This window comes from Pagrus major, chromosome 1 (assembly GCF_040436345.1).
Source record: "Pagrus major chromosome 1, Pma_NU_1.0".
Taxonomy (NCBI): Eukaryota; Metazoa; Chordata; class Actinopteri; order Spariformes; family Sparidae; genus Pagrus; species Pagrus major.
Window position 1 is genome coordinate 34848116 of NC_133215.1, and position 25702 is coordinate 34873817.

The following is a 25702-nucleotide window of genomic DNA, read 5'->3' on the forward strand; positions in this document are numbered from 1 at the left end:
CCTGAAACTAGAAATGACACTTGCGCTGAGCTGTGGGCCTAGATCTATTTAATAAGAGCTGTCAATAGAAAATACATGTTTATCAATATTTGTACTAAATGGTTGTTTCTTAGAGAAGAAATGTTTGAAATGTTTTACATATTTTTCAAGTTTCCAGACAATATGTGACTTGAGAATGAGGTGTGAGGTGGCCATTAATGTTGAGTGCCCTATGCGCTTGTTGCTAACTAATGGTACATCAACTGAAGAAGGGCTGCCACTCAACATAATCTTCTTTCTTCCAATAATTACCATCACAGAAGGTCAAGAATATGTGCAATCTAATACAGTTGTCTGTTTATTTGAATAGCACAAAGAAATTCAAAATACTTTACAAAATATGGTAAGATCAATACAACTGAATAAATGGCAAGAAATGATAAACCAAACTTATTTAACTGAGAACATAACCTTCACATGAAAGAATAGATTACACTGTTATTTATGTTATTGATATGTAAACAGGTACAGTTAGTCTGCATTTAAACAATTAAGAGGAATACAACTGTAGCCATTCTCTTACTGCTAATAATGTCCTCTTCTATCGTTTTTATCTGCAGTTAATACATTTAACACTTCAATTCAATGTAGATTATAAGTATATCGCTGAGTCTCTGTCTGTCTCCAGGATGAGAACTATTCAAGGTTTTAACATTCCACCTTCATGTCTTCAATTCTTGCCAGCAGCACTTTGATGACCTGAAGAGTCACAGTACAAAGTTATTTCAGATTTGCAGGGAAAGGTGGACAAGTAGTGGTTTCAGCAAGCTTCTGTTAATGTTAATGTTGAAGCAACTCCAATGCAATCTGTAAAGTTATTCCAGGAGGTAGGACGATGAAAACCAAAAGGCTCTTCTCCAAATTAAAAGGCCCTTTTTGTCAGAAAAGTTGATTTTTGAGTCTCATTCCCAACTCATCGCCACCCCAAAGTGTCAGTATTTGACTAAATCAGCTTCTCTTACAAATAGGAACTTTAGGATGCAACTCTTTGAACAACCAGAACCTGGATCTGGCCAGAAAACCTAGCAGGCCTGAACAGTTCATACTAGATAAGCAGAGATGTACTGTGGAGCAAGGACATGTAGGGCTTTAGACACATTTTTAAACTGGTTATTATGCACTGGTTTTGAATGCATCAGCCTGAATCAAAAAGTCACTTCCTCTGGTAATATTTTTAAGATGATAAAAGGCAGTTTTTGTTAAGTTGGTGATGTGGCTCTGGAAATTACAGTCAGATTTGAAAGATAACACCAAGATTTTCAATAAGTATGGTATTTTCCAGGGAGAGAGAGGCTAAAAAGGTTTTAGTACCCATAAAAAGAATTTAGATTTTTACCTTAGTTGTGTCTGTGATACATTAAACTAGTGATCTAACAGGACTTACAGTTGCAATCAAAATTATTCAACCCCCACTGCAAATTAGGTTTATTGGCAAAATGTACAAACTAGCAGCTGTTTGCAATAAACAAATCAAACAAGAACAATTTAAATAGCTCAACACAACTAATATTACAAGTGGTTTCTCCACATTCATCACAAAATGCCACTGTTAATGACTACTGCAGTCTCAAAATTATTCAACCCCTTCATGACAAGCATCTTTAGTACTAAGCAGACGGCCTTTTGCTGTTATGACCTGCTGCAAACGTGATGCATAGCCAGAAACCAGCTTCTGGCAAGCGTTCCTGAGGAATCTTAGCCCATTCCTCACAGGCAAAGGCCTTCGGTTCACCAATAGTCTTGGGTTTGCGTGCTGCAACTGCCTTTTTCAAATCCCACCAGAGATTTTCAATGGGGTTCAGGTCAGGTGACTATGATTGCCACTCTAGTATCTTCCAGGACTTCTTCTGAAACCAAGCCTTGGTGGACTTTTAGGTATGCTTGGGATCATTGTCCTGTTGGAAGGTCCAATGACGCCCAAGCTTCAGCTTCCTCACAGACGGCATGACATTTTCTCCCAGGATTTCCTGATACTTGATTGAATTCATCTTGCCCTCCACACGCTGCAGGTTTCCAGTGCCAGAGGAAGCGAAGCAGCCCCAGAGCATCACTGAGCCACCGCCATGCGTCACCGTAGGCAGGGTGTTCTTTTCAGCGTATGCTTCATTCTTCCTCCTCCAGACATACCGCTGATCCATAGGCCCGAAAAGTTCCAGTTTTGTTTCATCAGTCCACAGAACAGAATACCAAAACCTCTTTGGCTTGTTTATATAGTTTTGAGCAAATTGGAGCCGACTTTTCTTGTGCTTTTGTGTCAGTAGTGGTGTACGTCTTGGAGTTCGGGCATGGAGCCCTTCAGCGTTTAGTATGCACCTTACTGTGGAAACTGAAACCTCAGTGCCTGCTGCCACCAAGTCTTCCTGCAGGTCTTTTGTCTTGTTTGTGCAAGGCAATGATCTCTTCTCTGAAGTATTTGGACAATTCTCTTGACTTAGCCATATTTCTAACATGCAATGAAACGTCACCATCAGCAGTCCAGGTATTTGAGGTGTTCTATCTCAAGCACACCTGATGCAACTAATGAAGCCCTTGATTGGTTGCATCAGGTGTGCTTGAGACCACACCTGATTTGCAAATGTGTGCTCTTATGAGGAATTCTATTCAGGGGGTTGAATATTTTTGAGACTGCAGTAGTTAGGACTTAGTGTTGAATTTGGATAAAATAATAATACTAGTTATTAGTATTGTAATATTAGTTTTATTTAACTATTTAAACTGTTCTTGTGTAATTTGTTTATTGCAAACACCTGAAAAATTTAAAATTTTGCCAATAAACCTAAAATCCAATGGGGGTTGAATAATTTTGATTGCAACTGTAGGTTTCCAGGGGACACTCATAGGTATAAGTGTGTGTCATCAGCGTAATTAAGATAGCATGTTATATTTCTGGATTATCCCACAACTTTCTGAGACATAAAATTCCCAAAATGTAGAATTTTGTTCCCTCTGCAGTATTTAACCTAGACTAATTGTTTAAGAGGCAGAGTATTCGTGCATCTTACTCACTAAGACCGAGGGCTGGTTAATGCCTCACCTGTGCAGACCAACTCGACAGCAGAGGAGGAAATCCACAGCTTGACAGATCCACATTCCAGCAGTGCAGACTCAGATCCATCACAGTCAGAGAAAAAACGCCACATGTATTCCTTTTTGAGAAGATTGATCTCTTTGGTTGAAACAGCTGAACCACAGCCCAGCTGTCTACACACCAGAGAAGCGTGCTTTAGGTCCCAGACTGTTGATTCAGCGCTCAGGTGTCTCCACTCGTCCCCAAGCGACAGCAATAGTTTTCCGGCACAGGGCTCGCTGTCGTCTTCTCTGAGCACTCCATCGTCCAACAACACCCCTTCAAAATCTAGCCAGGGATTAACAGGAAAAGCCCAGATAAGTTTACGCAGTAGGAAGTCACTTCTAACAGTTATCTATTGATATATTGTTGTGTTTTATAAAAGGATCTATGCAGAAATTTTACAATATTCCATTTTCGTACCATTAAGAGTGAGTGAGAGGCTTTGGCTCTCAGAAGTGAAGTTATGATTAAAAACAAAGTTGTGATAAATGCAGCTGTAGTTCCCTTGGCGGGCCTTATCTAGACCACTATATGTGAAGTAGGCAGTGTGATTGACAGCTGGTTGGGTAAGGCTGTGGGTCTGGTTGGGGCCAGTGAAGATGAGGCTGAAGTGACCTCCAGGGTATTGTGGCCCCACAGAGCAGCTGATGGTGAAGCTGTGGCCCTTGAAGAGCTGCACCTCCTGCTCCTGGTCGTTAGAGTGGACATCCGTAGAGAAAACAGCAATTTTTGGCCGAAGCAGGATTTCTGTTGGCAAGGATGAAGTGAAACCAGTGTATGTCTTAGTGTTAAAAGGTTATCTGAGGGGTGATCATAATAGCTTTGTGTCTTACATGAAACATGGGATGAGAACAGTAAACGTCATTAGAAATTGGAATTCGGCAATAACTGCCGTAAATGCTGTTTTATATTTGCAAACAAAACCCTTGAAGTGGACTGCTAACTCTTAATTGAGGCTATGTAGACTGAGATTTGTAAGACATTCTTCATGTTACAAAGGAGAAGATGATGATGGACTTTCTTTTGTGTTCTCTACTCTGTCTCCTGACTCCCCAGAGCAACTTGCAACACTTGCCACATTCATCCATTCAAACACACATCCATCCTGCTCATCAGGAGCGATACAAGGCTCTATGTCCAAAGCACCTCACCATATTTCAATACCCATACACACACACACATACTTGCGCCCCAAAGGGACAGCCACTGAAAGCAGAGGGGGACTGATCCATGGAACATGGACGTACTGTTTGTTGTTTTGGCTGTTATTAGTAAATTAAATTAGCAATCAGAGAGAGGTCTGGCTAGTTTTATAATCAGTGTGCTTTGGTTCACTGGCAAGTTTAGTTCTTTTGTCTTTTGTTTTTTATTTTTTCAGTCACAGGGCTGATCACCGCTGATGATGACAGATCAGGTGTATTGGTCAATATTTTCTTTAGGTTACAGTCTATGTAGAATATTTAGAATCTTTTAGTAGGTTTTTAATTTAGTGTTTTGGACATTTACATCCAGCTGTGAGTTTCAAAGTTTCAAATCACTAGTGCAGGCAGATCCCTCTTGTGTTTGTGTGTCGCTTGGTCGCTCACAGCTGGATGTAAATACCGGTGTGTATCTATCGCGAGTTCTGTTGATCTTGTCTGGCACGGCTTCCGTAGTGCAAACCGCAGACGAGCAGTATGGAGGAATATTACAAAGTTTTTGTGTAGTTTTATGGACCTTTTCGTCTCGGGCACATTGATGCCCGTTATATGGATTTTTGCTGCAGGAGGGTACCCCCGCGGGTCTCCAGCTGCACTTTGAGGAATAAGAAACTACACCAGACTTCTCATCAGCATGTGGGTGAGTCGATAATGACTGAATTTTGTTCTAGAGTGAACTATTCCTTTAAAGAAGGCTAGGCTAAGAGATCCACGTTGAATAGCAAATACAAACTTGACCAAACTGAACATTTACAGTTTAACTGTATGAAAAATTATAACTTCCAGTTTAAAATCAGTTGAAATGAAGACATTAAGACGGGCAGTGGTGTCAGTGAAGGGGTACTTGGTTCATCTGACAGGGGTGTGGGCAACATTATAGAAAACGGCTGGTAACTGCTAGTCTGGAGCTCAAATCATCATCAGGCCCATGTAAAAGTTACACTGCTACCATTTTTACCTGAACAGACAACTTCAACAGTAGAAAAGGAAAGCCACTTCCTAACTGTCCCACAGTCCATCAGCGCACGTTCAGAGCCGTCACAATCAGAGTAAAAGCGCCAAGCAGGCAGAGGTTCGGTCAAGGTGACGACTTTACTGGTTGAAACAGCAGAGCCACAGTTGAGCTGTCTGCACAGCACAGCTGCCTCTGTCAGACTCCAGGAGTGCTGGTGGCTCAGTGGTTGCCACTTTTCTTCATGCTTCACCTCCAATCTACCAACACAGCGGCCGCCTCCATTCACCAACCTCACATTATTGTTCTCTGCAATTAAATAATCAGTCAATAATCAAGTACAATCCATCCACACATATGGGAAGTAAAAAGTACAGTGGGATGTGAGACCTGACCTCGTCAGTGTCCCAATTAAAGATCTCTCTATTAAGCTGCTACTCAGACATGTTCATATGGAATCCCAGATCTTTACATAGTCTGACTTTGTTCAGTATTAGTCCCAGTGCTGGCTATACATATCATACAAACAGATAATATCTTGATACCCCTCCCTTCTACTAACACACTGAACTACACATAGCTAAAAAATGATTATGATTGGTACAGACAGGATATTTAAAGCTATAACTTGGAAACTGAATACCTCATCTGTTGCATTAATACGCTTTTTACCTTTCACATCGACAAATATAGTGTCTGGCACAGAGAAGATTTCTGAACTAAAATTATAGTTGTAATCGCATTGATAGGTCCCTCTGTGGGCCTCCTCTGCAGGAGGGAACATGAAGATGGCTTTCCCATCAACAGCTGACTGGATGTGCTGGTGTTCAGTGTTAACACCAGATTTAAGGCGGATGGACAGTATGTTGTAAGGTGAATAAGCGCTGCAGATGATGGCAAAGTGATGGCCCTTAAAAACCTCTGTGGAATCATAAGACACAAGCTCTTGAGGGACATACACCCTGATACGAGGTGGAGGAGGACGTTCTGCAAAGAAAAAAAAAAGAGTTACGTTACTACTTAGATTATTTGCAAATTATCCATATGCATTAATATTGGATTGATACCTGAAGAAAAAGATGAATATGTGATATGTAGGAAAACATTTTTTAAGGATAATGTTGCAAATCTACAATAAAATACATTTATAAAGAAAAAGATTTTCCTTGGAATTTTTTTACGGGCACTAGGGCATTTGAACACACTATGTCAAATAATACATATTTAATATTATCTACAGCATAACACTTTTCATTTTCTAATGTTTTATTCAACAAAAAAAAAGTAATCCTGTAAGGACTAAAATAGTTTAACTAACATAGTCTTGATTATTACCCATGCAGGTCACGTAAGTTATGCCACATGCACTTATTTCCTCTTTTGTGATGTTGAGCGTAGTGGAGGGACAATCCAGGAGACGCTTCTCACTGCCTTCACACTTAGAGTCCCGATCCCAAATGAGCTCTCTACTAAAATCATAGTGGTTATTTGACCACCCATAGTGATTGTGAGGAAACCCACAGTCAAGTTCTCTACAGGTAACAAGTGCAGCTTCTGGGGTGAAGAAAGAGGAACACACTGAAACCCACGACAGACCAGGCTTCACCTCCAGCACACCTGAGCATCTGTGGTTCCCTTTAAGTCTCACGGCCTCTGGGGAGAAAAAGACAGTGGAGCAGTGAGCTCTTTTCAGAATTTCAAGCATAACAAATAGTTATCAGTTCTGAAACTTTGAAAGCAGTTCTCAATCAATTAATCCCATGTATACCAGAGATGCTCACAAGTCTTTTTTTACCTATTATCCCAAAGCTTCAGTTTTTGGGTCATTAGGTGAGTCTGAGTCGAGTCTCAAGTCTTTTCAGTACAAGTCCGAGTCATGTCTCTGTGTGTGGCAACTTAAGTGCTCCTCGACTCCAAAATGCAGACTTGAGGCTGGCCACATTGGAAGCTTGTGTAGTGTGTGGTGGCTGCGTTACAGAGCTGCTGCGGCTCACTCGCGTGTTTGTGTTTACACAGGCAGTGTTGCTGCTGCAGCGCGGCCCCTGCCTGCCCTGTCTGTTTACATGGAGTTTATCATTGATAATTATATAAATATGATGACATGATTTTCCTTTACCCTGCTGAAAGAGCGAGAAAGCGGGAGGGGGAAAGAGAGGAAACAGGATTCTCTTCATGTCTGTGACATTTTCAGTGAAATGATGGTATGAAGTCCATATGACTGTCTACAGGACATTTTCAGGTCTATTTTTGCCGAGAACCACGTGCGTGTCGTGGTAAATCTCTAGATGAAGCGCTGCAGCAGCCTCACTTTACATGCTAACCTGTTAACATGGACGTCGAAATGAAAAGCAAGACGTTACACAACGCACACACTTTGCTCGCGCAGCCAGTGTGGCCAGCCTGTAGGGCTTGCTGGCCCTGCTCTGGAGCAGGAGGCTAACCCAGTAATTCCACTGGTTGCATGTACGTTGCGGAACGGCCCCGTTACAGTTCCGTGCTCCTTCATCTGTCAAACCCCTCTGGCTGCGTTTTAAGTGCAGCACGGTGGTGCACTGCTGAGCAGCTGAAGTTGCGAGACCGAGGAGTTCCCGTGATAATTACAAAATCACACGCGACCGCAGTTAAACGTATGTGTTATAAACACAACAACAAGACAAAAGGCTAGTGTTTCCTACTGAAGGATTAAAAGAAGTGCTTGGATTAGTCTCTTTTTTGAGATTTTTGTGCTAGCGTCAACACGGAGTGTTTTTTTAATGAAAATTAATTGGATGTTATGTTGTTGTTTCGGTGTGTGACTTCCTGTCTGCTTTGTGCTGAATTCGGCTGAATGGTTGAGCCGTGCTCCAGCATCCGGCAGAAATTGAGGCCTTGCGTATCTGCTACGGAATGGTCCGGACTGCCGGAGCTGCGACGTAGTAGATACGCAATGCAGCGGTTGCTCAATGACATCAAATAAGTTGGTAAATATCCCACGTTTGAAATATAACGTTAAACGTGTTTATAACGCGTTTACGTGTCTTAAAAGCGGAGGTTGCTAACAAGTGTCTAAATGAGACTACAGAGGTTGTCGGGGATATTAAACGTCATCACAGTGAACACGGAGACTCATCTCCTCACTAGTCTATCTACAGGCCGACTTTAGCTACAAACGATTCTGACTCTAACTTGTATATTGGTCAGTTTATAGTAAAGTGTGTAGTGTAGTAAGATGCTTATAGGTGGTGACGTTGAAGTCATGTGACCACAGTGTAGTTAATTTATAACCTAACAGTGGTGTTTGCCAAGGGAATCAGGGCAAAGCTAGCTTTCGGGTTAGCCTTCAAAAATGCATCATCCCTGCATCCTATTGCTTTGAGCTTTGTAATCCCAACTATGGATGTCATCATTAACAATGTAGGATCAACAAAAAGGATAGGCAAATAGATACATTTTACTGTTACCTGAACAATTCACCGTAATGACTGAGGAAGAACTACTCCCTCTCCATGATTTACAGAAAGAGTCAGTGCGACCACAGCGGATTGACAGCTCCCACACAGGTCGACTTGTTGAAAGACGACCTGTCGACGTTGAGATGACATCTGTGCAGCCCACTTGGACACAAACCTCGGCAAAGTGTTCTGGTTTCAAGAATCTCCGATCATTCAGGGGCCTCCACTCTCCATCATACTTTCCCTCCAGTGTGCCTCGACAGTGACTCTCTCCTCCCACCAGTCTCACATCATTATCACCTGGACAGAGACAGGAGAGTTATTGCATGCCTACTTTAACACTGTTTCATGTGGTCTACATTGCATCAAATGCTGAAGAGAGCTTCATGAGCCAGTTTACAGACTGGAAAACCAGAACAATCATTAGTCATTATGTTTTCACCCTCATGCCAGTGGAACATCAGGTCCAGAGTGTACTCGAATGCGTTCCATTCTCCTTATCAACTGAGGTAGCTGGGGATTTCATTTACAAAGGGAAAAGGTGAGCAAAAAAACGAGACAAAATTGCTCCACACAGCTCCTCTGATGTAATCCAAGCCTCAGGAAGCCCGGAGATTCCAAATTGAATTGAAAAGACATTATTAACACTCTTTTTTAAGCAGAAATCATCACTGTAGCTGTGAAGCTTGTATGGAGCCATTTTATGTTTTATTGATTGTTTATTACATTTTAAAACAAGTCTCCAGCTACTTAAGTTGTTAAGTTTAGGAGAATGCTGCAACGCTGTTTTACTGTGAAGCTCCAGAAATGTTTTGTGGACCTGAGTGAATAGATGACTAGATTTTCATACTTGGGTGTGAGGTGTCTGCTGTTATATGCAGCATATTAATATGAGTATTTGGAAAACATATTGGAGTGTTATTTGCTGTTGGGGCCTTCCTGACCTGGAGATGATTTGGTCAGGGGTAAGAGGTTAATGATTCAAGGTAACAGGTATAAAATGTTAAAGTTTAGCAGAGTCATGGAAGTCCTGGGTCAGAGGTGAAGAGGCCTCTCTTCTTATCTGTCCCTCTTTGATGTGGATCATGTGTGGTAATTAAGTCTTTGACCAAAACAAGCTCGGTATATAAGGAGCTGTCTGCATGTCTTCGGGAGAGTTTCATTATTCGGCTGGAGACTCTCCAAGTAACGTGTTACTTGTTTACGATACTGAACTTATTGTAATAAATTTGTTATACAACTAATACAGTGTCGGCGGAGCTTTTCTTCAAACATCTTCATCAGCATCGCCACAGAATATACGACAGGTGAGCTGCCCCGGTAAAGCATCTGTAAAGCTAAGAAGAACTGCATAGTCGGGTCAAATGACTATGCAATATGTGAAACTGGGGTTGTGACAAACAACACGGCCAAACATTGGAGTTCCCCTCAGCTCTTTGTTTTCTTATTGTTTTGGTTTTGTGGATTGCAAATGTAATTTTAATTTGGTTCAGTCTCGCCACTCTCATAAACCAGGCAGCTGTTTTCAGCAGAATCATCTTATATTGTGTTTTTATTAAACTGTGTATTAGCTAAACGTTTTTTGGTTGGTTGGCTTGTCAGCAGGATTACACAAAAACTACTGAATAAATTTCCACTAAACTTGGATGGAGGATGGGTCTCGGCCTGGAATAAACCCCATTAACTTTTGGTGCAACTCTAGATAAAGTGCCTGACCAGGAGCTCCCAGTGAACCCGGCCGATGAAGTAATAGGATCACTGGCCAAACACGGCTGCACACGAGACAAATGACAGAGAATGGAGTACCAAGGTGGTTTCTTGCTGGGTTGGACTACTGGCAGCCTAACGTCAGTCAGCAACTAGCGTTACTACATGACTAAACAAGCAGGCGGTAACTGTACAACAGCAGCTAAACTACCTCAGTACTGGAGTTCCTGTCGTCAAACTGGCCACAGTTGGTCTCAGAGTTTGTGTTCCGTCCCGACACCGGCCGTGTTCCCTGGGAGACTGGGCCAAGTAGCCACTGTTAGCAGTTACTGTAGTAACAAGTCAAGTCATCTGTTCGTCACAAAACTTGTAAATCACAGGAGAGTTCAGGCAGAGCAGCCAGGGAACATTAGAGGGGAAACCAGAAAACATATGATGTTTTAAATATGATCCTGTTCCACCCAAATCACTGAATAAAGTTATAAATGTGTGAAACACTTTCTTTCTGACATGAAATCTGAGCTCTGTGCCACTCGCTCACCTCTTAAAGTTGAAGATTGATTGATGGTGGATGGCACGATGTTATTGGTTAAAATTGAAGGTTCAAGCTTATGAAAGCAAATGTAACATTTTGTTTTACATGACTGAATTTTTAATATAAAAATACAAAGAAAGTGATTTTTGGTCATTTCTTTGGGCACATAGGTGAACCTCAGGTTCGTGGATGTGATCTAAAATGGTTAAAAAAAAGCATTTTTCATTTCAGCTCGACTTAATCGTCAACCTAATATTCTTCAACACAATGGAGATTATGACTCCATCTGCATCATTTTGCTGTCCTAGTGGTTGGCTGTTAAAGATCTAGTGAGTTTAAATTATGGTTGAGCAGTTCTGGGTTGTTTAAATTTAGAGTGATACAGGGCTGTTTACTTTGATATTGGATTAGGCTTGATTGAATTAAAGGAGAATGTTGGGCCTTGGCACAGGTACTGAGTGCCATTCTAGTTTATTATGGGTCTACGTATATGCCATTTATACTTTACAGTTTCCAAATCCATGTGGCTGTGTCAAGCTTAAGCAAAGAAGGTGGACCCAAATGCATGAGACAGCAGGCAGGAAGTGCAATGGAGTGATGAAGTTTTAATACCGATCATGGCCATACATGGAACAGGCAAACCCAAAGAAACATCAGGGAAACAAAAAGGCAAGCTCAGGAAAACTCAGGAAAACTCAACAGATGACTTGACAAAGACTGAACTAAAGACTGGATTTAAATACAAACTAAATTAAGCAGGGATTAGGTGCAGATGGAGTAAGAAAATACTTTGCTCTGCTATTGAATGAATGTCTTCAATGTAAAACAGAATATTTATCATTTTATTTAGAGGAAAAAGGTAGGCAGCTTAGTTTATCATCCAATGTGTATTAAATGCCCTCTCTTTTTATGGTAACTATAGAGTTGAAAGACCCTGACATTAAGGCGGGGTGTCAGTAATGGCGTTTTTCCGTGTACACCTGCCGGCCTGGCTCTACTCAGAGAAAGTAAAGAGATTCAGTTAGAAGCTACAAAAGTACTGAGAGCTCAGCACACTGACTTTTAGAAACATCTTTCTGTCAGGTTTCCTGCCACGGCTCAGTTTGACCCGGTGCGGCCAAAAGTGCTGGTGGAAGTTACACTACGGAAATCAGTTTTCATTAAAGCAACATTATGTAGAAATTGGCATTTTGTGTGATTTGGCGCCCCCCACAGTTTCTGAGTGCAACATCACTGGTAAATACAAACCACGGGTCTGTAATAATTTGTCAGATGAAATGTAGGTGCTAACTACAGACAAAACTCATGACGTCATAACAGTATCATGTGTTAAAAACGTGTATGTTGAAGTAAACATGTATGTAACGCTGTGATCCTACCATTTCACTGAAGTTAAATAGAGCAGAAACAAGTGACAGAGACACCATTCACCCTGTTACAACACACTGTACCATCAACATGACAGTGAAGCTGTTATTTTAATGAAGCTGCTTTAAGGTCTTCCCATATACTGTAAAGCTGATAAATGTATACATACTGCATGAAATTCCAGATGCTGGTCTGCAGTCGGTGCGGAATGAACTGGCGCACTCTTGAAGATGAGACTCGTTGCCTTCACACTGGAACTGTTTGGATAGAAGCGGTCCTTCTCTTGTGCTAAATGTCCCCCTGAAATTAGTCGGAGATCCACAGCCAAGCTCCCTGCAGAATACCTTTTGAGCCTTGGTGTCAAAGCCATCTTCACACACTGAGACCCAGCCCTGATCAGACTTCACCTCCACACTGCCTGCACAGACATTTGGTGATCCAACAAGCCTCAGGGACTCTGAAAACAGACACACAGAGATTAAGCTGCACATTTTAAATAAAACCACTGTCAATCTTTTCCTGCATTGATGTCTTTTGGCTTTTGGTGTGGTGCAGTTTAGACCATACCACTGGTTGGGGTGGGGACAGATGCTGTGTCTCAATTAACACATCCCCCCTAACAGAGGTTTAAAGCTAGGGTTGGTAAGATATTCTAGAAACACTTTTTGTTTGCTTGTATTGCTAAAGCTACTAGTGAGCTAGTGAGCTTATGATAATGTTAGGTGTGTTCTTATCTGCAAGTAAGACATTGGATGTGGATATGGTTAACGATAGTACACAGCGGCTGAGTCAGAGAACAAGTGGACGGCAGCAACAGCAACAGACTCGTTCAGTTGCTAACCCACTTAGCACAAAGCACACGCGCCCACAGCAGAGAGCAGTAACTGTCGCGCTACGTAGCCTTTTCAGACTGAGGTGCGTTTCTGACGGCTACTTTGCTTGTGTTTATCTGATTGTGGCATTAAACAGAGTTGTTTACTAATGCATTTACAGACTGAAAAACTAAGAGAGCTTGTGTAACACAGTAAACTAGCTATGAACACATCTCTCTGCTGGCCAGAGAGAGCTACAGGGTAGTTGGTGTAGGGCAGTGCATATTCATGTGTTTTGGAGGAGTGGTGGAGGGAGGCCTGAAGTGAGGGCCTGAAGAAAGGTCAACTCAGGGACTCGATTCTTTGACCCCAATCTCAATAGACCCCTTGCCCGTACCACTTAGGCCTGCCCCTCCATTTTGTGTGTTCATGTCTGGGTTTAGGGTGTCCCAATTCTTATTGGGATAGAGGGGTAGTCCTGCAAAAATCACTTCAATTTGGATATTTTACTTTCCAGGAGGGGGCACTATTGAATCCACCATTTACGAACCCTGGCAGCTCATGGATACTTTCTGTAAGAGACCCCATTTTTTAGATATGTAGATAAAGGTGATTTATGATGTTCATTTGAAGCTGCGTGTTAGCTTTTCTACATATATATATATATATGTATATATATATATATATATATATATATATATATATATATATATATATACATATATATATATTTTAATTTGTGTAGGGTACCTCTATTTACTGGATATTTGGTTAAAGGTGTTTATGATGTTCATTTAGAGCTGATGTTTAACTTTTGCCTTTTATCTATTAGAATCTAATCAGAAATGTGTAACATTTTGAAAAGTATTTAACTCAAAGTATTTGAGTTTGAATCCTTACATATAATTTGAAACATTTTTTTCTTTTTACTTAAGAAATAGTTTGATGGGCTGTATCCTGCCACTGACTATTTCAAAGTTTGTAGTCAAAGTAGGCTTCTTGGTTGACTGTCTGATCACTTGCACATGTGTTACTAGGGTGTGGCCTTTATAACACAAGTGCCTGTATTTCATTGTGACTTGATTTTGAAGAAGGCCTGAGGGCTGAAAATGTCATTTAATTTAAGAAAGGTGCATATGGAACCAAAATGTGCCACACTTTTCACTTTCTAGTCTGCTGACAGTGATCAGCACTTCATTAAAGCCCTTGGTGTGCATTACCTTTCTGTGATATAATACCTGGATTGCCACGGCACGCAAGAGAAATCATCACAGCTGAAGACGGCAGATTGGAAAAGTCTGGTTGCGTCTGTTTACATAAACACCATAGACGACCCCTGATGATTTCAACCACTACCTTTGTAACTCTGTTCTGAGGGGCAAGGGGGCACTTGAAAATGAGGGGTACTGTTGTCAAGCCTCAAAGAGACCAAAACCACCAGAATTACCTGATAAATAAGATGTCTGTGTGAGGCGAGGTATGTGCACAGAGCCCAGAGGATACTAAGACAACACCCACCCCAGCCACAGTCATCTGACAAAAGATACAGACATTTCTGCTGCTGTCCCACCAGACTTCAGAGCAGTGTTTTTCATGTGTGGTAGGAATTACAACTTGCATTTTGCTTTATAATCCTGTGTTGTGGAATGACAAATAACTTGAATTAACCTTGAACCTTATTTTTTATCAACTTAACAAGTTAATGTTTGCCTTAACATTATTTAGACATCGTGGAATTCTGAGAGCAGCAAATGATACGCATTGCATCCTCAATAATAAGGCAAAAGAATTTTGACTGTACAGGATTTGGGGAAACATTTGACCTGAAAGCTTGACCTGGAAAAATATGAAAAAGTTGCTATAAAGCGGTTATTTATTATTTGACATGAAAATGCTACATGATGCCCAAAGTTTTTTCCTTACCTGAGCAGATCACCTCCAGACTCCAGGAAGAGGTATGCTTTGCCTGCACTCTACTCTGGGTTATGGTGTTGCTGCACTCTTTCAGGGTCGACTCTGTGCCCCTGCAGGTGAAATTAACTTCCCACGCTGGTCGCTGGCCGGTGTTGTTGGTGCTGTGTGTTATGGAAACTACAGAGCCACAACCCATCTGCCTACATGCCACTTCTGCATACCTGACCTTCACCGCGGCATCTCTTTCCTTGGTGTTCATAACTCTCCACCCTCCCTGATGCTTCATCTCCAGTCTGCCAGAGCAGAGTCTGCCTCCTTCAGCCAGCCGAGCATCAACAGGTGCTGAACGAAGAAGGACGAAAGTGAAGCTCTGATTTAGTTTCATGCACAAAATTCAAGACAATAGAGAGGTTGTCAATATAAACAGTCTTATTTCCTCAGAAATATGAACCTGATGTCACACCGCGGTGAGGTTTGTCTCGTCTTGGGTTTTTTGTCTCGTTACTTCCTGTTTTATTTTGAAAATCTAATTCTCCTCTCGTTTCAGGTCACTTGCCCTTCCTCATGTGTCACCGGTCTGATTGTCTCACCTGATCCCTAATCGTTTCCACCTGTTCCCCATTTCCCTCATGTGTATTTAGTCGGCGTCTTCCCTTTGTCTTGTGCCGAAGTGTTTCGTTTGTTCGTTCACCTAAGCCTCTGTTCCTTGTCATAGTCCGCTAAAGTATTCACAGAGAGAGTTTGGTCACGTAAGTTGTTGTCATTTTTTCCTCTTTTAAGAGTGATTTTTTGTTTAATAAATTCTAAGTTTAGAGATTTTTCCTTGTTTTGTATTTCCGTTTTTTCCTCCCGCTTGCGGAGTGATTTTTGTTTAGAGAGCTTAGTTATTATAGAGCCCCTGTTGAGGTGAGCCTTTTTCTTTTGTCCCTTTTTGATAGAGCGCCTTTGAGGTCAGCCTTTTCCTTTTGAGCCCTTTTTAAGATTAGATTTGGTTTTCCTCCTTAGGGAGCGAATTTTGTTTATTATCTAGTTTTTGTTTTCTTCATTGTAAGAGTATTTTTGTTTTAGCATAGTGTTCGGTTTTGATTATTTCTATTTTTAGTATTCCTTCCATGTTGTGTTTTTTCCCCCTGGTGAGGTATTCTAGTATTCTGTTCTTAGTCAGGTTTTCAGATAGACAGTGTTTTTATAGCCTGTTTATTTAATCACTTCTTGAAAGAAGAAATTTTGATTTCAATAAAGTGAGTTTGATTTCATTTTCCCTTGCATCTGAGTCCTCATTTGGTCCTGGCCTGACATTACACTTCGGCCAGTATGGACTCAGCAGGGATAGATCAACTCACTGCTGCCCTGCGAGCCCAAGAAGCCCGACTCTCTCATCAGGAGGAGTTCCAGACCGCCATGGCCTCCCAGATGGGGCTTCTTTCCTCTCAACTCCAGGGCCTGCACAATCATCTAGTGCAGACGAATACAGCACCCGAGCCTCCGGCAGTGGCCGCTAATCCACCAGTAAATCCCGTTCCTACTACGACCATCATGGGAGCTACATGTAAGTTAGCTTCACCTACACGATTCTCTGGTGAACTGGGCTTATGTAAAGCTTTCCTCATAGACTGTTCCATACACTATGAGTTAAATCCCCAAGCTTTTCCCACTGATCGAGCAAAGATTGCTTTCATGATTTCCCACCTTGCCGGCAGAGCCAAAGCCTGGGCCTCAGCAGAATGGGCCCAAGATTCTCCTGTTTGCAGATCACTCACTGGTTTTGAGACGGCGCTGCAAAAGATCTTCGACCCAGTAACTACCAACCGGGAAAAGGCTCGGGAGCTGAGCGGACTGAAACAGGGCAACAACTCTGTGTGTGACTACGCCATCCAATTTCGCACATTGTCGGCCGAGATTGGCTGGAATACAACGGCTCTATACGACGTGTTCTTAAAGGGATTGGCGGCTCCTATTCAGGATCTTCTGGTTCCTTTGGATCTTCCCCCGGACCTTGACTCGCTCATCGCCCTCGCGATCCGGACGGATAACCGAGCTCGTCAACTCAGACAACAGCGCACCTTGAGACCACCGCGCATGCAGACACCTGGCTGGCCGACCACCCGGCGACCTCCACCAGAACAGCCTCATTATCCTCGCCCAGAAGGAGAGGAAGAGCCTATGCAGCTGGGGAGAGCCAGGCTATCACCGGAGGAAAGACAGAGGCGGCTACAGGAGGGTCGCTGTTTTTACTGCGGTGAACCCGGGCATCTCGTCTCCACCTGCCCGGCTAAAAGGACCATGGTGGTGAGCGAATTCAAGACCACAGACACTCCCTCACGTATTCTCACCACAGTGCAGGTAACACACCACACCACCACTGAACTCAAGGCACTTATTGACTCAGGGGCTGATGAAAGCTTGATGGACTGGGAATTAGCTAAAAGACTGGACCTTAACACGGAACTTTTAGCTAGACCCATCAGAGCTAAGGCTCTTAATGGACATGAACTGTTTACTATCACCCACATCACAACCCCCCTTAAAATGTGCATTAACGATCACCAAGAGAACATCCGTTTTTATGTATTCACTTCCCCATCACAGACCCTCATATTGGGACAGCCATGGCTCTCACGTCACAATCCCCACATAGATTGGAGAACGGGAAAGATTGTGGGATGGGGAGGGGACTGTGCGCGTGACTGTATGAACATTTCAGTTCGGGGAGAGGGAATCGCAGACATTAATATGGTCTCTGTTAACCCCGCCACAGATCCCAACTACCCGGACCTGAGCTCTGTGCCATCCTGCTACCACCACCTCAAAGAGGTTTTTAACAAAGCCAAAGCTCTATCACTTCCTCCTCACCGTTCTTATGACTGTGCCATAGAGTTAATTCCGGGCTCCACCATCCCCAAAGGGCGCTTGTACGCGGTCTCTGGTCCCGAGAGGAAAGCTATGCGGGAGTACATCGAGACCTCCCTGAAAGCCGGGCTAATCCGCCACTCATCATCTCCAGCCGGAGCCGGGTTTTTTTTTGTCGGGAAGAAGGATGGCTCACTACGACCCTGCATCGACTACAGCCCACTCAACGACATAACCATTAAGAACCGTTACCCGCTTCCTCTCATGTCATCTGTCTTCGACCAGCTTCAACAAGCCAAAGTATTCACCAAGTTGGATCTTCGCAATGCCTATCATTTGGTGCGGATCCGAGAAGGAGATGAGTGGAAGACCGGTTTCAACACCCCCAGTGGTCACTATGAGTACCGAGTCATGCCTTTTGGTCTCACAAACGCTCCTGCAGTATTCCAGGCCATGATAAATGACGTATTGAGAGACTTTCTTGACCACTTCGTGTATGTTTACTTAGACGACATACTTATCTACTCCCCGAACCTGACTAAACATCAAGACCACGTAACCCAGGTGTTAAAAAGACTATTAGACAACCAACTCTATGTCAAGGCTGAAAAAAGTGAATTTCATGCCGATACTGTCTCCTTCCTGGGCTTCATTGTAGCCCCTGGAAGAGTACAGATGGACCCGGCTAAAATTAGCGCTGTGGTCGATTGGCCCACACCTGATAGCCGCAAAAAGGTTCAGCAATTTCTGGGTTTTGCTAACTTTTACAGGCGGTTTATCAGAGGCTTCAGCGCAATAGCTGCTCCTCTCCATGCTCTTACCTCCACGCAGGTGCAGTTCCACTGGTCCCCAGACGCGGATGCGGCGTTCCGGATCCTCAAGCAACGCTTTACCTCGGCTCCCATTCTCACCCTGCCAGATCCTCAACGGCAGTTCGTGGTCGAGGTGGACGCCTCCAACGAAGGGGTCGGGGCAATTCTCTCACAGCGATCAGAGCAGGACGGTAAGATGCATCCTTGTGCTTTTCTGTCACGGCGGCTATCCAAGGCGGAGAGAAACTATGATGTGGGCAACAGGGAGCTGCTGGCGGTCAAACTCGCCTTGGAGGAGTGGCGACACTGGCTCGAGGGGGCTGACCATCCATTCATCGTATGGACTGATCATAAGAATTTGGAGTACATCAAGAAAGCCAAGAGACTCAACTCTCGCCAGGCCAGGTGGGCGCTATTCTTTAACAGATTCTCTTTTTCTCTTTCATACAGGCCGGGGTCCCGAAACGTCAAACCAGACGCACTGTCCCGTCTCTTCGACCCCGAGCCTGCTGCCAAGGACCCAGAACCGATCCTCCCACTTTCATGTGTGGTTGGAGCACTGACCTGGCAGATAGAAAATGAGGTTAAGCAGGCTAATGGTGAGGCTCCGTCACCTAGTGGGTGTCCAGAGAATCGTTTGTTTGTCCCGGTTGAATTACGCCCACAGGTGATACACTGGGCCCACACCTCGCTGCTTTCCTGTCATCCGGGTGTTCGTAGAACTATGTTCGCTATCGCCCGGAGGTTCTGGTGGCCCTCCATGGAGCCGGAGGTCCGGGAGTACGTAGAGGCATGTTCGGTCTGCGCCCGCAACAAGACATCCTCCGGGTCACGTATGGGTCTCCTGCAGCCTCTTCCCATTCCCTCCAGACCGTGGTCCGACATCTCGATGGACTTCGTCACGGGGCTCCCGGTCTCACAAGGTAACACCACGGTCCTCACGGTGGTGGACAGATTCTCCAAAATGACTAGATTCATTGCTTTACCTAAACTGCCCTCCGCCAAAGAAACGGCGGAGATAATGATGAACGATGTTTTCAAGATTCACGGATTTCCCAAGGACATTGTTTCAGACCGGGGCCCCCAGTTCATCTCCCGGTTCTGGAGGGAGTTCTGTCGGCTCATAGGAGCGAAGACCAGCCTGACTTCGGGTTATCACGGAGGCCAACGGCCAGACCGAACGCCTTAACCAGCAACTGGAAACCGGCCTCCGGTGTCTGGTCTCACAGAACCCCTCAACATGGAGCAAACACCTGGTCTGGGTCGAGTATGCCCACAATACACTGCCCACCTCGGCCACAGGTATGTCACCATTCAAGTGTGTGTTTGGTTATCAGCCCCCTGTGTTTTCAGACAACGAGCGGGAGGTGTCGGTACCCTCCGCCCATGCCATGGTCCGCCGCTGTCACCGCATCTGGGCCGCCGCTAGACAGGTTTTGGTCCGCCAAGGAGACCGGGTCAAAGGAACTGCGGACCGCAAGAGACGACCCGCCCCCGCCTACGAGCCAGGACAGAGAGTGTGGTTATCAGCGAGGGATTTGCATCTCAAAGTACCTTCCAGAAAGCTGGCGCCGCGGTTCGTGGGCCCGTTTCCTATCACCAAGCTTGTTGGTCCTGCAGCGGTCCGCCTTCGTCTGCCCCGATCCCTCCGTGTCCACCCGACCTTCCATGTGAGCCGAGTCAAGCCCGCTAAGGAGAGCCCGATGGTGCCAGCCGCTGCCCCGCCGCCACCCCCAGAAGTAATAGACGGCGGTCCGGTGTACAAGGTTAAGCAGTTACTGGCAGTTCGCAACCGGGGCCGTGGTAAACAGTATCTGGTGGACTGGGTAGGATATGGTCCCGAGGAGAGACAGTGGGTTCCGTCTAGACACATCCTGGACGAGACCCTCATCACGGACTTTCACAGGGACCACCCTGACCAGCCTGGGCCGTCAGGAGTCGGCCCTAGGGGGGGGGGTACTGTCACACCGCGGTGAGGTTTGTCTCGTCTTGGGTTTTTTGTCTCGTTACTTCCTGTTTTATTTTGAAAATCTAATTCTCCTCTCGTTTCAGGTCACTTGCCCTTCCTCATGTGTCACCGGTCTGATTGTCTCACCTGATCCCTAATCGTTTCCACCTGTTCCCCATTTCCCTCATGTGTATTTAGTCGGCGTCTTCCCTTTGTCTTGTGCCGAAGTGTTTCGTTTGTTCGTTCACCTAAGCCTCTGTTCCTTGTCATAGTCCGCTAAAGTATTCACAGAGAGAGTTTGGTCACGTAAGTTGTTGTCATTTTTTCCTCTTTTAAGAGTGATTTTTTGTTTAATAAATTCTAAGTTTAGAGATTTTTCCTTGTTTTGTATTTCCGTTTTTTCCTCCCGCTTGCGGAGTGATTTTTGTTTAGAGAGCTTAGTTATTATAGAGCCCCTGTTGAGGTGAGCCTTTTTCTTTTGTCCCTTTTTGATAGAGCGCCTTTGAGGTCAGCCTTTTCCTTTTGAGCCCTTTTTAAGATTAGATTTGGTTTTCCTCCTTAGGGAGCGAATTTTGTTTATTATCTAGTTTTTGTTTTCTTCATTGTAAGAGTATTTTTGTTTTAGCATAGTGTTCGGTTTTGATTATTTCTATTTTTAGTATTCCTTCCATGTTGTGTTTTTTCCCCCTGGTGAGGTATTCTAGTATTCTGTTCTTAGTCAGGTTTTCAGATAGACAGTGTTTTTATAGCCTGTTTATTTAATCACTTCTTGAAAGAAGAAATTTTGATTTCAATAAAGTGAGTTTGATTTCATTTTCCCTTGCATCTGAGTCCTCATTTGGTCCTGGCCTGACACCTGAATTATGAAAACTCAATCAAATTTGACTGAACCTTCCTCAGCAATTTTCTAGTATTTACCTTCACTTTTAACTAAATAAACATAATTTTCAGTTTTACACAATGATTCAGTCTTCTAAGAAAACTCAATTTGGGGTTTGCCTCCAAATCTTCACATCAGGAACCTCTCATTTTTCTCTGTGAAATTCTATTTATTATTCTTCTATGCTATTTTTTTAGTATAATACTACACATTATGTGTGTAGTAGTACACTAAAACACTACAATGTGTGTAATAGTATACTAAAAAACACTACACTGTATGCAGTAGTACACTAAAAACACTACGCTGTGCGTAGTAGTATACTAAAAAACACTACACTGTGTGTGTAATAGTACACTAAAAACACTACACTGTGTGTAATAGTATACTAAAAACCATTACACTATGTGTGCAGTAGTACACTAAAAACATTACACTGTGTGTAGTAGAATACTAAAAAACACTACACTGTGTGTAGTAGTACACTAAAAACATTACACTATGTGTGTAGTAGTACACTTAAAACACTACACTATGTGTGTAATAGTATACTAAAAACCACTACACTATGTGTGCAGTAGTACACTAAAAACACTACACTGTGTGTAGTAGTACACTAAAAACATTACACTATGTGTGTAGTAGAATACTAAAAAACACTACACTGTGTGTAGTAGTACACTTAAAACACTACACTGTGTGTAATAGTATACTAAAAACCACTACACTATGTGTGCAGTAGTACACTAAAAACACTACACTATGTGTGTAGTAGAATACTAAAAAACACTACACTGTGTGTAGTAGTACACTAAAAACATTACACTATGTGTGTAGTAGTACACTAAAAACACTACACTATGTGTGCAGTAGTACACTAAAAACACTACACTATGTGTGTAGTAGAATACTAAAAAACACTACACTGTGTGTAGTAGTAGACTAAAAACACTACACTATGTGTGCAGTAGTACACTAAAAAACACTACACTGTGTGTAGTAGTACACTAAAAACATTACACTGTGTGTAGTAGTACACTTAAAACACTACACTATGTGTGTAATAGTATACTAAAAACCACTACACTGTGTGTGCAGTAGTACACTAAAAACACTACACTATGTGTGTAGTAGTATACTAAAAAACACTACACTGTGTGTAGTAGTACACTAAAAACATTACACTATGTGTGTCGTAGAATACTAAAAAACACTACACTGTGTGTAGTAGTACACTAAAAACATTACACTATGTGTGTAGTAGTACACTTAAACCACTACACTATGTGTGTAATAGTATACTAAAAACCACTACACTATGTGTGCAGTAGTACACTAAAAACACTACACTGTGTAGTAGAATACTAAAAAACACTACACTGTGTGTAGTAGTACACTAAAAACATTACACTATGTGTGTAGTAGTACACTTAAAACACTACACTATGTGTGTAATAGTATACTAAAAACCACTACACTATGTGTGCAGTAGTACACTAAAAACACTACACTATGTGTGTAGTAGTATATTAAAAAACACTACAGTGTGTGTAGTAGTACACTAAAAACACTACACTATGTGTGTAGTAGTACACTAAAAACACTACAGTGTGTGTAGTAGTACACTAAAAACACTACACTATGTGTGTAGTAGTACACTAAAAACACTACAGTGTGTGTAGTAGTACACTAAAAACACTACACTATGTGTGTAATAGTATTATTGATATAATTATCTTGTGCAATTGTCCACCTTGGTCATATGTGTATATTTATATTATTCTATGTTGTATTCAAATGTTTCTGTAAGCTGCTATAGCCCGGTGAGGGATCAGTAAACTCTTAGATCCTGGTCATGCAAATGCTTAAATTCATTACCAAAATACTAGACAACATATGTCAGCTAATTCATGCTTTATGAAAATTACATGTAATGATTTTTAATCACGTTGTAAAGTATACTTCAGTATTTGAGTGCTCCTTATGTTTGTCATTGTCTGTCCTTATGCACCAAGCTGAATAAAAGACTCAACTGAAACAGACCCAACTGCACAAACTGTGTCACCAGTCAGAGGTACTCACCAGTAGACTGCTGTGGATGTTTTTCTTCTGGGTTTAGACTGGAGGTCTCTGTAATCAGCAGAACAAAATGCCAAACTACCACTAAAGAACATCGCAAAAATAAACTATGCTGGATTGAGAGCATTTTTATTGCTTTGATTTCATGTAAGCACAAAGCTGAGACTACATGCAGTTTTGGTAACTTGTTTGGTGAATGCAGCAGGGTTGTAATCTGCAGTTTGTTTGCACTAGTTGCATAGTTGTTCCTGCAGCCTGTTGCTCTGACCTCACTGGGTCACTGACCTGTGTTCCAAACCACAATGACACAAACTACATACAAATATGTGCATGGGCCCCGGTACCAGGCGCTACCAGGGGCCGTCGCTGGCCCTGCCAGACGCAGAGACCGGCTCTCATGAGTGACAGTATACCAGCTGTCAGATGCTGAATCCTCAAGGGACCAAAAGCTGCCTCAGAGCAAATGTCCATCACAGTCTCATGTGTTTCTTTGGTAGAGACTGGCTGCTGCTGCTCCTGCTGCTGCTCTTCCTCTGTGTCCTTCCTCTTCTCCTGTCTGAGAGGCCCTGCATACCCTGCAGGCTCCCTGGTGAACTGAAAGAGGACCGACATGATGATGTGTCCATCTGCACTGTAGTCAGTCACTCTCCAGCGGTTGGTCATCTCAGTTCCTTCAGTGCAGTACACAATGGAGAAGACTGGTGAAAGCAGTGCCACCAAACACGGTTTCTGGTGTCAGCCTTCAGCACTCCGAGCCCCACCTTCTCAGGGAGAACTAGAGTCAGAATATTTGGAGGAGAAGAACTGGAGCTGGCAGCAGGCACAATCAAACCTACTGGTGCGTCCATGAGAGGAGACGGCCTGGTGTTCTCACTCCACCTCTACTTGTTACGGCCAAATGCCGAGTCCAACAGGGCTGAGCAGACTATTCCTTGAAACATAATCTCAGGGAAGTCCTTCGAACCTGTGACGAGGCTGTGGTACAGGCTGAGGATCAACCTGCACATGGATTTCACGTATGTAGCAATCAGAGGATGGTTCCCCAAGTTTGTGAGAACCATTCTGAAGAGCTGGTTGTGGCCTCAGCAGGTCAACTAAATGGAGAGGAAAAAAAGGGACACATTAGTGACATTAGTCATGGTATAATCAGACTAATTAAAATGTTTAAATGTCAAGATATGTCACAGTTCACTTCACAGCAGGACATGGCTCTTGGTACAAATGAAACACTATTTTAATATCCTTCACATTGGCATTGGTTTACTTCTTTTACAATAAAGTGTTACAGATTTTTCCAAAGTTATTTATCAGCTGCATTTGAATTAAAAACCTAAGTAGCTTGAAGTAAAATGTTTACTTACAGCTCCATGTTTGAAGCAGGAAGTAACTGAAATGTCAAATTGTGATAAAATATTTCAAATTAAAATGATTATTTTATATCTGTCTCTGACTTTTGAGCACAGTATGACAATACGAGCTCCTTTAGTGACCATCATAGTCACATTTATTGAAATGAGCCACATCAATGATCAGAAACCTTCTGTCTGTTTACTGTGGACTGAGTGAAGGTTGGCCACTCTGACGTCAGACGTCAGCCTCTGGACAGTTCTAATAGCTGACGTCTCCATGGTGCATGCAAAATGAACAACTTTTAGCATTTTCAGAAAAATGTCCCGGTCGCCATCTTTGTCCTATACTTTCAATGTTAACTCGGCGAACCTAGTGGCCCCCTCAATCACTACATTAATAATCATACATTTTCCACCCTTATGTCATATTATCTTATTCTTTACCTAACATAACTCACTTTATAGAGGACTTATGTGCTCTATTATGTTTTTACCCTGGTGTTCACCTAGCACAGCGCAGATGGTCTGCACGTATTTCTCACAGTGTAACTTGAACGCAGCAGAGGCCATTTGTAGACACTTCAACAGTTCGTTTCTGGAGATGTCCACAGTTCAACTCTGCTTTTATTAATTTGAGTTTTCACTGGTCGACAGTTCAGCACTTGGTTTCACAGGTGAACAGTTCTACTTCTCAGTAGTTCAGCTCCTGTCAGCCTCAGGTGCACGATGAAATTAAAATTGTGGCTTCTGGCTTTTA

The 25702-nt window shown here is 42.9% G+C and overlaps 1 protein-coding gene across 1 annotated transcript; it reads right to left on the reverse strand.

The window, feature by feature from the left end:
• Nucleotides 1-310: 310 nt before the first annotated feature.
• LOC141004564 (scavenger receptor cysteine-rich type 1 protein M130-like) lies at nt 311-23797 on the reverse strand. The gene is made up of 10 exons (XM_073476134.1): nt 23600-23797; nt 15037-15369; nt 12471-12758; nt 8701-8991; nt 6596-6913; nt 5933-6247; nt 5267-5569; nt 3530-3856; nt 3074-3394; nt 311-738 (listed from the first exon to the last, which is right to left on the reverse strand). Exons 1-10 carry the CDS (start codon nt 23721-23723, stop codon nt 710-712), a joined length of 2649 nt encoding a protein of 882 aa, XP_073332235.1. The 5' UTR covers nt 23724-23797; the 3' UTR covers nt 311-709.
• Nucleotides 23798-25702: the final 1905 nt, after the last annotated feature.

Coding starts and splice junctions, on each gene's coding strand:
- LOC141004564 (XM_073476134.1), bottom strand. CDS start 23,723: ATGCTCTCAATCCAGCATAGTTTATTTTTGCGATGTTCTTTAGTGGTA. Junction 6,248..6,595: donor AACTTACGTGACCTGCATGG/GTAATAATCAAG, acceptor TTTTCTTTGCAG/AACGTCCTCCTCCACCTCGT. Junction 5,570..5,932: donor TATATTTGTCGATGTGAAAG/GTAAAAAGCGTA, acceptor ATTTAATTGCAG/AGAACAATAATGTGAGGTTG.